The 12,474-nt window shown below is 36.1% G+C and overlaps 1 protein-coding gene and 1 long non-coding RNA gene across 2 annotated transcripts; both read right to left on the bottom strand.

Moving 5' to 3' along the window:
- Positions 1 to 309: 309 nt before the first annotated feature.
- Positions 310 to 2,210, bottom strand: LOC110915967 (LRR receptor-like serine/threonine-protein kinase ER1). Its single transcript, XM_022160719.2, has 2 exons — positions 1,354 to 2,210; positions 310 to 827 (listed from the first exon to the last, which is right to left on the bottom strand). Exons 1-2 carry the CDS (start codon positions 2,111 to 2,113, stop codon positions 457 to 459), a joined length of 1,131 nt encoding a protein of 376 aa, XP_022016411.1. The 5' UTR covers positions 2,114 to 2,210; the 3' UTR covers positions 310 to 456.
- A 3,683-nt stretch (positions 2,211 to 5,893) lies between these two features.
- Positions 5,894 to 6,414, bottom strand: LOC110916638. Its single transcript, XR_004883544.1, has 3 exons — positions 6,302 to 6,414; positions 6,155 to 6,208; positions 5,894 to 6,013 (listed from the first exon to the last, which is right to left on the bottom strand). It is a non-coding gene; the product is annotated as an uncharacterized LOC110916638 (long non-coding RNA).
- Positions 6,415 to 12,474: the final 6,060 nt, after the last annotated feature.

Consider the following 12,474-nt stretch of genomic DNA (forward strand, 5'->3'; position numbering starts at 1 on the left):
TTATCCCTATTAGCAAAACGGTGGACCTTATCAAAGAGGACGCTTTCTTTTGGATTTCCAATCGAGCAAGACTGAAGGCTCCCTCGTGGGAGAATTGGAAATTTTTCTATGTAGCCGATCTTTTGTAATGCTTTTTCGGTTTGTTTTTCTCCTTTTCAGTTGTTGTTCTTCCAGTCACTTGCTGGGTCTTTATATATATATATATATATATATATATATATATATATATATATATATATATATATATATATATATAAAGTGTTGTTTGCCGTTCAAAAAAAAAAAAAAATTAATTGTCCTACATGACGATTGATGACCTAACCATGACCTCTATTATTCATTATTTAATAATCTAACCTAAGTATTTATGAATACAATTAATAGATTCGAACATAACTAAAGTTATGACCAAAAAGTTAAAAAACTAAAAGTAGTGTCGGAAAACATGGGCTGACACTATGACTTTTGCTTCACTTTCCCACCATATGCTTGCTGGCAGATAGCCAATGACTTTTGAGACTTCAAACAAAGCTCCGAAGATACCGGACAACTCTTCAGGCAATTGTCCCCTAAGCTGCCGGACACAGATGATTTTCCGCTGAAGAACTCCTTCGGCGGCATCCCGTTTAAGTAATTTCCGTCAAGAAACAGCCGCTTCAATGTACTGTACTCCGTGGGGATCGGTCCATGTAGCTTGTTGTATCGGAGTGTTAGCGAAGACAACATAGGGTAGTTCGAGAAGTTTGCGGATAAGTATCCCGTGATTTTGTTGTATCCAGCATCCACCGCGATGAGGTTGCTGTTGACGGGTTTTAAAATCTCGATACCTACAAATAAACAAACAAACAAAACTACTTCTGTTGAGATCCCCGACTCAAAAAACCATTTATTGACATGTAACATATAGTAAGTAGCTAGATAACTTACGTTATTAAAGATATAGTGTATTAGCCAGATAACATACGGAAAATACTAAACTATTAACAAATAAACCGATTATTATTGACATGTAATGTAATGTATAGTAGCCAAATGACATGAAAATGACAAAAATTTCTGAAAAGTGAAGGGCAATGTAGTACAAAAAAGTTGTTTTGAACGAAACTGACGAACATGTCCAAACCTCGGGGACGATTTCGACAATTTACTCAAAAAAAAAAAAAAAAAAAACTAAACTATATACGAAAAACACTAAACTATTTAGAAAAAAAAAAGTTTTATTGACATATAAAGTATAGTATTGGTACCCAAATAACATACATACGAAAAATGCTAAACTACATTAAAAAATACTAAACCACTTAAAAAATACCATTTATTTACGTGTAACACAAAAAATGATTATACTTATACCTGTGAATTTGTTATTTGCGATATTGACTTGCTGGAGTGATGGCAAGAGAAAAAACCATCCAGGAATAGTTCCAGTCAGCGAGTTGTCACCGAGTTCCACAACTTCCAGCTGAGTCAACTCAGTAAATGAAGCCGATTGTAAATACCCAGATAGTAAATTAGATCTCAACGCAAGCTCAATTAAGTTTCGTGGCAGTTTCGGGATGAGTCCCTTAATTTTATTAAAGCTCAGATCAAGCCGAGTCAAACCGAGTTGACTCAGTGAGTCAGGCAATGCCCCGGTTAACAAATTATGCGAAATGTCCAACGTTTCGATTGTTTTTAATCCGGAAAGAGCAGGTGGGATGGTTCCGGAGAAGGAATTGGATCGGAGGTTAAGTGTCCGGAGATTTGGGAGGGAAAAAAGAGAAATGGGGATTGGGCCGGAGAGCTTGTTATCGGAGAGATCGATAGTGATGAGTTGGGTGAGTTGGGAGACGAGTGGGGAGAGAGTTCCGGAGTAGCCGGCTCGGTCGAAAGTGAGTTGGGTGACTCGGTTGTTAGAGCAGGAGAGGCCGCAGAGGAAGTGGGTGAAGTGGGGGTTGGAGCATGGGTCAGAGGTGAAGTTCCATGAGGCTAGGCAGGAGTAGGGTGGAATGGTGGTGGGGTTGATGCCGGATTTGATTGATTTGAGGGCCAATATGTCGGTGGAGAATGTAGTGGCGTTGATGGCCGTAACGAGGAGGAGGAAGAGGGTGGTGGAGAGTGTGATAGGATTCATGGTAAATAAAGATTTGTTAGAGGGAATTTGGGGGAAAATGGGTTTTATTTGGTGGTTGTGATTGGGGCAGAAATAAGGTGCATAATGCGTTACTCACTTGGGTAGTATGAGATATTTTCTTATTTTAAGTGTTATGGATTGTCCATTTTATATTATAGATATGTTATACGTGTTAATATTAATATTATTGAAAGTACGAGTCAGATATGAAAGTGTTTTTTTAATGTAAGGAATAATATTAATATAATAAAGTTAGATCTTTTTTATAAGTTGGTATAGTTTAATGGTTATTGTTTAAACTCACCAAAACTTTAATACGGGTAAAGAGAAGAGGGTTGGAGGTTATTAAGGGTGTTTATTACTTTGTTTTGATGACCTTTTAACTCAAAGCTGTTACCGCTTTACCATATCTTTAAACAAAACAAACTAATGAACTAAACAAAACTGTAGAGTTTGGATTTATACCAATTATACTCTGTCATGTCAACTTCTCTCGTTGAAGTAATCCATTTCTAAAGGATGTTCCACTCTAGAGAGCGCTCCACTAAAGGATGCTCCACTCGTTGGAGCAATCCATTTCTTTTTTTATTTTTAAAAATTATGCATAACAATTAAAACATATTATAAACTAAATAAAATTATAATAAAATAGTTTTAATATTTACTAAAAAATAACTTTTCTGAAAGGTATGCTGTAAAATAACTATTATCTTGTTCTGTAAAGACAAGTGTAAAGATTTTACATATTTTAATATTAATTTTTAGCTATGACAGGGACTATTATGTAAATGTTTGGGACAATTGCATGTTACCCTTAAAAATCTTCATATTAAACTAAAATTGTTTATATTCTCTTTCTTAACTAATAAATTATAAATTTACTCAATTTGATTTATTTAATTAAAAACAAATTATATAATTACTTTTTTACCCTTATTTTTATTGAAACTTTAAAAATTACATATTTATTCATTTTTACTGGTTTTTGTGGCTTTTTCACAATTCTTTTTGTTTTTGTTTTTCTACGTTTTGCTAGTTATTTTTTCTTTTCTTTTTTTTTTTTTTTGCCTTTTTACTAAGTTATTTATTTTACTAAGATATATCTAGGCGTGTTTGTGATTTTCAGCTGATTTATAAATATGTACATTAAAATACGTTTAATGATTATAAAAAAATACAAAACAAATAACTTAGTAAAAAAACTAACTAGAAAGATCTTCAACTGATTTATAAATATATACATTAAAATATGCTTAAAGAAAGTTAAATTCTTTTCTTTGGTTCGTAGTCCTCTAATTAAGCTCTCACTTATTCAGAAATTGTTTATATTCTACAGAAAAATATGAATATACGTACTTTAGCGGTTTATTTTAGTGTTTAGATGTAAAACAACAACAAAAGAAAACTAACAAGCAAAACGTTAAAAAAAAAACAAAAAGAATTGTGAAAAGCCACAAAAACTAGTAAAAATGAGTAAATATATAATTTTTTAAAGTTCCAGTAGAAATAAGGGTAAAAAAATTCATAATATAACTTTTTTTAATGAAATAAATCAAAATAAGTAAATTTGCAATTTTATTAGTTAAGGAATGAGATATATGCAATTTTAATTTTAAGTTAGGTAAATATGTAATTAATAAGTTTTTAAGGGTAAATACGCAATTGTCCCTAAATGGTTAATTCTTTTCAATTTCATAGTCATCTTCTCCTAGGGATGGGCAAAAATACCCGAGTCCGACAGGTATTGAAAACCTATTTCACGGGTAAGGGACGGTTATGGGATTAGATGATATCCGACCTGATTACCCGAAACTATATACCTGAAAACTTTTAAGTTTTATATTTATTTTCCTTTAAGTATAGTTTAGTAATCTTTCATTATTTGAAAAAATGAACTATTCATTTTCAATATATATTTTCAATATATATTTTGATGGTAAATTTCATATTTATATGCTATAAAATATAAAATTATTTTTTAAGATTCATATTCATATTTATATGTTTAGATCTTCAAATATATCAAATATTATTACGGTGATGATGATATTATTTATTTATTATAATTTAATATATAATATAGATTTTTAAAACACAAAATTATAAAGGAAAGTAAAAAATATATACATGAAAATCCCAATGGGTATACCCAATACTCGTAGATATGTACCCGATGGGTAAATACCCGTCAAATACATGACGGTATTGGGCCGGATATGGGACAAGATTTTACAACCGGGTATGAGTATTGAATTAGCCATACCCGGCCCATTGCCATCCAAAGTCCAAACCCGTTGCAACCGCATCAGACTTTTCCGACGAAACCATTTTCATCGTTTTCTTTTATTTCATTTATAAATTTGCTTCAAATGATGTACCAACCAGTTGCATACGTTCTTAACGGTCAAAAAAGTGAGGTTTGCACGCGGTGACTTTGCCCGTTCCTTTGAGTTTTGTTACACCCCGATTTTTCACACGTTTCACAGGTGGGCCCGGTGGGGGAGTATCGTGATGTAGTTGGTAACATTACAGTCAAACAACACAATATTTAAATGCATAGCGGAAGCAAAAGATAAATATATTTCAACTTCAATAAATTGTAATATCAAGTATCACAACAGTCGAAATTAATCCACAGGGGATCCAAAATAAATAGGAAACATGTTCAACAGTTTGACATCCAAGCTTGCGGGACTTATTGAGGATGCTAGGAGAAAGCCAGCCTAGTTCGCTTAGTACCTGCACTTAGGGGTGTTCAAAACCGGATATCCGAAATTTCGGATATCCGAAAGTCGGATATCCGAACATTTCGGATAGTAGATTTCACTATCCGAATCCGTATCCGAAATTTCGGATATCCGACTTTCGGATATCCGAAATTTCGGATACGGATTCGGATAATGAAACGGATATCCGAAATTCTAAAAAATTAAATTTCAAAATTAAAAGTTTCAACAAACCAAACAGCAAATAAGGGATCTGATGTTCAACAAAACACAAATAATCCATTGTTCTAAATCACATAACATGTCCAAAATAACGCAAAACATTATCTTAAAAGTCGAAATAAAAACATAATCTTCTAAATCCAAGTATCAGACTCCAATCCATCCTTCAACTTTCAAGGCACCGCATGAAACCTGCTGCGCAATAACATAAATGAGCTCAGTCTAGATAAAAGGTTGATATAACAAACTTGATACGGTTCATGAAACAGCTTATTATATCTTAGAGTGAAACTCCAGGTATTTAATTTCTTAGATACCACAATACACAATGTATTCTATGAATTTTTATGTGACTTATAACTTACATGTCAACAATAAACGAACACTAAGAAGAAAAAAACACACAATTGACGATCAAACAAATAAAAAGATCAACCTGTTTCAATTTTGCAGCTGTCTCAATCATGCGACCTTGAATTTCCACAACCGCCTAATAACACAAAATCAAAATCGGCAATTAGTAAGGAAATTTCAAAAACATGCGTGTATTTGTATGTATAATTTTTGATAATAATGGAAACATTACTGTTTTGTTTGCTTCATCAGCCATTTCAGTGATGATACTCATGTTTTAACTTGTTTATACACTTTTTTAAACAACCAGTGATGATAATTCTCTACAATGGTTTTCATAAACTATTCACTACAATGGTTTTCAAAACCTTTTTTAAACAACCAGTTGATAAACTTTTTTAAAAGGATCATAAACTAGATAAAAGAAAAAAAAATCTCAATAAACTATTTAATTATATCCTCTAAAATTAGTCTTCAGCCTTAAACAAACAAAGGCCATTCTCAATTGTCCATCCGTCATCATCAACTTGTGAACAAATCTGAATGGAAATCGGTAGCAATCTCACTCGAACACACATTACAATCGGCTTGAACAAATCTGAAAAAATAACCAATCTATGAAGTATGAACAAATCAGAACAAGATAACCAATCTATGAACAAAAATCGTATGAAAAATCTATGAACAAATCGATGAAACTGGTAACAAATAATATATAACTAATCGAAAAAACAGAAACCTGGATTTGGAAGATAAAACAAATCGATGGACCGGATCTTCGATTATTTGATAACTAATCGAACAAGATAACAAATCGAAATTGGTTTTGATTATTTGACTCTTCGTATGAAACAGAAACTTAGAACAGTTAGAAGTGGAAACAAACCTTGGAATGGATCTTCGATTTTCAGCTCGTGGAAACAGATCTATCTGGATTCTTCTGGATACTTTTTTGTTCGTGGGGTGAGTGTGAGTGAATGAGAGCCAGAGAGGTGAGAGCGGCTGATTAGAAAAGATTAGGGTTAGGGTTTTTTCTATAGTGGTATTTATATATACGTACATTTAACAAAATCGGATATCGGATATCCGAAATATCCGAAACTTTCTGAAATCGCTATCCGAATCCGAATCTGAAAATCCAGATTCTCCGAATTTTGGATATCCGAAAATTCGAATATCCGAATTTTCGGATAATTCGGATTCGGATAATCGGATAAATCGGATTCGGTTTCGGATTCGGATGATTTTGAACACCCCTACCTGCACTTAACCTTTTTAGGAAAATACGTCAGTTTACACTGGTAAATACATTTCAACCGACACTTTTGAAAATGTTTAAATAAAATTGATTTGAATGCACGTGGCACAAACTTTTATAACTTGGGATCATTATTTTAATATAATACTTGTAAACGAATTACATGTTTCTTATGCGTTCAGTAGCCCGATCCGTAGTTCGGGTTAAAGATCAATAGACACACCACATTATTTATTTATTTAATTATGCACAGACGGGTGTACGCCTACACCCCGTGCTCAAGTCATGGCCATCTCGTAAGATGATGCCAAGGATATCCGGGACATGGTCATTAACCCCCCAAAGGCTTTAAGCAAACAAAACATTTCAAAACAGAGCATATAAATAATTTAACCTTTATTCGATTAAAGATTCGATGCTGGACCAAGCGGTATTTTATATACCGTACCCCAAGCCCGTATAGGGAAATAAGTTAAAAGTATTTACCTTTGCAAGTATCACTTCACAAATAGCAAGTGCGGGTAGCTTTTATAGGGTCTCCTATTCTGGAACGAAGGTTTATAATAACCTATTAGAATCCTAACGGGCCATTAATTAAGCCTAAACTTAGACCGGTTAGTTTTAACGAAAGATACGGTTCGAATGCGAGATTAAGCGAAGACTGGAAAGCGAAGACCGGAATGGAATGTGATTTAGATCCGACAAGTCTGAAGACTTGTATAATATGGGTAATCCAACCACATTCTGGATTTCGAGATTAAAAACAATAAGGTTTGTCCCGTTTCGGCTAATTTATGTAAACTAGTTACATAAACCGAACCGAACGCGTAAAAGGCGTAACCGGTAACCGTAAGAGTCTTATACAGGTTTCCTAAGTCAATATGCTCTAAATATGTTGTGATATCAGTAGGATACCTTCCATTATGCCCATAACGAGTTTAATCCCATAATACGCCCCGTAGGGGTATTTTGGTCATTTTAAAGATTATAAAAGAGATTATTTATACTTATGAGGTTCGGGTCTGAAGTAATCAGTAAAACCACTCATTTTAACAAGTTACATCAGTAGGTAATAAGTCTTTATGATAAAAATGGTTTTAAACCCAAACTATGCGTTTAATACGTGTATAAAGTCGTTTTAAGCGATTTCCGGGTTATATAGGAAATCTGAGTTTTCTGATCAGGTTCATAGTTCAAAATACTTTATTTATTATCTAAAATCAGTAGCAATTGGATTCGTGTCAAAATACTATGTAGAACTTAGTTTATGTCCGAAAAAGGGTATAATCGGTATTTACCGAATCAATGCCATAACCTTAGGTTATGGGCAGGTTAAAAATAATTAGAAATCTTTAAAAATCCCAAAATATTATATTACATCAGTGTGTAAAAGGTTTGGTGTCGAAATTTGGGTTTAGATAGGCTTTATGCTAAGTGCGCCGTTTAATTACAAAAGTTTTCTTAATTGCGCTATTTAGCATAACTCCTATTCTAGACCTCTAATTGACATGAAATTTTAGGGACATGTTTAGAAATCAGTAACTAAGGTTATTGTTCTTTCTCATATCCAAAATTCTCGTTTTAAGGTCAAAAGGGCATTATGGTAAAGTTTTAAGCATATAACGGAAATGTGCAAACGACTCGGATAAACAACGAACCAGTCATAGAGGGTCATACCATCATGTAACCTGGTCCAAAGGGAGTCCTAAGGCATATCTAAGTCATACCAAAACTGGTCAGAACTGAAGTCAAAGCAAAAGTCAAAGTTTTTGCGACTTTTGGTTCCGAACTGGTCAAAACAGTAAATGGTCGGATCAAACAAGCTTAGACCAGTTATTCTACTTATCATCAAGTTATATGAGTGATAAAATAGGTTACAAGCCTTCCACATTGTTAATTACGTGTTAATCCGAAAATTAAGGTTCTGTTGACTTTTTCTAAGCAACTTTGACCCGACATTTGATCTAGATAGAGTGGGAACCAGGGGGTGCCCTTATAAGGGTTTAAAGCCCACATGATTACCAACTTATAACTACCTTCGATTCGACTAATCACTGCACCATTAGTGATTAATCGTTAAGTCAACCGTTAATTACGACGGTTTGACTTTTAAGCTAAAACTAAGCAAAAACTTAACTAAGAAAGGTTAAGCACACTTACTGAAGTCTAATGAACGACCAGAGATGCTTAGAGAAGACTCTTGAGCTCCAGAGATGATCAGGAATGCAGATTTAAGGTGTGGTTACAAAGGTTGCACACAATGGCCTTATATAGTGTTCTTAGATGCATAAGATCATGACAACTAAGCCTACAATGGATCCTAGATCATCAACAAGTGTTTCCTAGTGTCTAGGAAAGGTTAGGGGTCGCCCATGTTGCTGAAAATATCTTACAAGGTCGGTTAAACTGTTATAACAGCCAACAGCCAAGTTGCTGTCGCTGGGCGCTCCTTACAGACCGTAAGGCAGGACCTTTACGGTCCGTAAGCCTTTCACAGAGGAAAAGTTTTAACCTTTCGCAGATTACAGACCGTAAGGCAGGGCCTTTATGGTCCGTAAGCTCTTGCCAGAAGCAAAAAAATAACCTTCATGCTTTGAACGGACAACTTGTAATGCATGATTTTGAGCCTGGAAAAATGTTAGTATGAGGCCTTTTTACCCATGCTTGATCAGTTGTGTCTACCTATCTCAATGTATAATTGGTGTGCATTATGATGGAAAAGTATACACAAAAGATTTATTGAGCATTATTTCATAGGATCCATACTAGTAAACTTGGATCTCCATTATTATTTGTAATCACCGGATTAAAGGTATGATAGATGTTTATTTACCAGGTTAGGGTCTTGGGATTTTATAATAAAGTCGTTCATAGGTATAAATTAACATGTCGACGTGTTTAAAAATCCCATACATCTTTAACTAAATCCGGGTTTATAATGCTTTTGTCGTATGTGACACGTGTCGTTTATTTATTGAACACAAATTTTCGAGGTGTTACATCCTCACCCCCTTAAAAGAAATCTCGACCTTGAGATTTACTGAAACAAATAAGGGTATTTTTCTTTCATTGTGGACTCTACCTCCCACGTGTACTCGGGACCTCTACGGGCATCCCATTTAACCTTTACAATCGGTACATGCTTCCTTCGAAGCTTCTTAACCTGTCGATCCTCGATCGACACAGGTTTTTCAACAAACTTCAAGCTCTCTTCTATGTGCACATCTGTGTGTGGTATAACTAGTGAATCATCAGCGACAAACTTCTTTAGGTTGCAGATGTGGAATACATTGTGAATACCACTGAGCTCCTCGGGTAAGTTTAACTTATAGGCAACTGATCCGACACGTTCGATGATCTCGAAGGGTCCTATGTATCTCGGGCTTAACTTGCCTTTCTTACCAAATCGCATCACTCCCTTCTAGGGTGATACTTTAAGCAATGCCTTGTCACCTACCTCGAAGTTAAAAGGTTTACGCTTCAAATCTGCGTAGCTTTTCTGCCTATCTCGGGCAGCTTTCAGACGGTCACGAATCTGGACAATCTTGTCCGTCGTTTCAAAGACTATTTCTGGTCCTGACAGTTGGACATCTCCAACTTCCGCCCAACAAACGGGCGTTCTGCACTTCCTACCATACAAGGCTTCGAAAGGAGCAGCTTTAATGCTCGCATGGTAGCTATTGTTATACGAGAACTCGATTAATGGTAGGTGGTTATCCCAACTACCACCTAAGTCAATCACACATGCACGAAGCATGTCTTCCAATGTTTGGATTGTACGCTCACTCTGTCCGTCCGTCTGAGGATGGTAAGCCGTACTGAAATTTAAGCGCGTGCCCAAAGATTGTTGGAAACTTTTCCAAAAGTGTGACGTGTATCTGGTATCTCTGTCCGAGATAATAGACACAGGCACGCCATGTAGAGATACAATCTTATCTACGTACAATTGGGCTAACATGTCGGAGCTATAAGTCTCCTTAATGGGCAGGAAATGTGCTGACTTAGTCAGTCTATCAACTATTACCCATATCGTATCGTTTCCTTTCCTTGTCTTTGGGAGCTTAGTGATGAAATCCATCGTCACCATCTCCCACTTCCACTCGGGAAGTTCAGGTTGTTGTAGCAAACCTGACGGCTTTTGATGTTCAGCTTTGACTTGCGCACAAGTCAAACATTTAGCGACATAGGTGGCTATAGACTTCTTTAAGCCTATCCACCAGAAGTTTGCTTTCAAATCCTGGTACATCTTGTCAGCTCCAGGATGAACGGAGTATTTGGAACTGTGGGCTTCCTGGAGGATAACATCTCGTAGTCCCCCATAAACTGGAACCCATATTCGTCCATTTAACCTCAGAATTCCATCCTTTCCATAGGATAACTGTTCTTCAGTCACTCCTAGCTTTTCATTAGGATAGTTAGCTTCCAGCACAGCTTCCTTCTGTGCAGCTAACAACCTTTCATTTAAACTATTCTTTATCTCAATACTCTTGGCATTGATTCTAATAGGCTTTACCCTTTCCTTCCGACTCAAGGAATCGGCGACTACATTCGCCTTGCCAGGATGGTATCTTATCTCACAATCATAGTCATTCAAAGTTTCCATCCATCGTCGCTGCCTCATGTTCAAATCCTTTTGGTTGAACAGATGCTGGAGGCTCTTGTGATCAGAATAGATCACACACTTGATGCCATACAAATAGTGCCTCCATAGCTTTAGTGCGAATACAACGGCACCCAACTCCAAGTGATGGGTGGTGTAATTCTTTTCATGCACTTTTAACTGACGTGAAGCATAGGCAATAACCTTGCCTTTCTGCATAAGCACACACCCCATCCCGGTGTGTGATGCATCACAGTATACCACAAACTCTTCTATTCCATCAGGCAATGTCAATACAGGTGCATTGCTCAGTTCTGTTTAAGGATATCAAAGGACTCCTGCTACTTGGGACCCCAGTTAAACTTAACATTCTTTCTTGTCAAAGAAGTTAGGGGTGCAGCAACCCATGAAAAATTTTCAATAAAGCGCCTGTAATAACCTGCCAATCCCAAGAAGCTGCGAATTTCTGTGGGCGTCTTCGGCTCTTGCCAATTCATGACAGCTTCCACTTTAGCGGGATCCACTTGGATACCACGCTCACTAACCATATGTCCAAGGAATTGGACTTCTCGAAGCCAGAATTCACATTTAGAGAATTTAGCGTAAAACTTCTCCTGTTGAAGTAGTGAAAGAATACAGCGAAGATGCTTCTCATGATCAGCTTGGTTCTTTGAGTAAATCAGAATGTCGTCAATGAAGACAATAACAAATTTGTCCAAGTATGGCTTGCAGACACGGTTCATGAGATCCATGAATGCCGCTGGTGCATTAGTGAGCCCAAAAGGCATCACTAGGAACTCGTAATGACCATAACGAGTCCTAAATGCAGTCTTGTGTACGTCTTCATCTCTAACCTTCAGTTGGTGATAACCTGATCTCAGATCGATCTTAGAGAAGTAGCTTGCCCCTTGAAGTTGATCGAACAGATCGTCGATCCTGGGTAATGGATACCTATTCTTGATAGTGACCTTGTTAAGCTCACGGTAACCGATGCACAGACGCATCGATCCATCCTTCTTCTTGACAAATAAGATTGGTGCTCCCCAAGGAGACGAACTAGGTCTAATGAAACCTTTGGCTAGCAATTCATCCAGTTTTGTTCTCAATTCCTTCATTTCTGTTGGTGCCAATCTGTAGGGTGCTCTAGCAACAGGTGCTGCCCCAGGGATAATGTCAATCCTGAACTCCACTTGCCTATCTG

Source organism: Helianthus annuus, chromosome 16 (assembly GCF_002127325.2).
Source record: "Helianthus annuus cultivar XRQ/B chromosome 16, HanXRQr2.0-SUNRISE, whole genome shotgun sequence".
NCBI classification, from domain to species: Eukaryota; Viridiplantae; Streptophyta; class Magnoliopsida; order Asterales; family Asteraceae; genus Helianthus; species Helianthus annuus.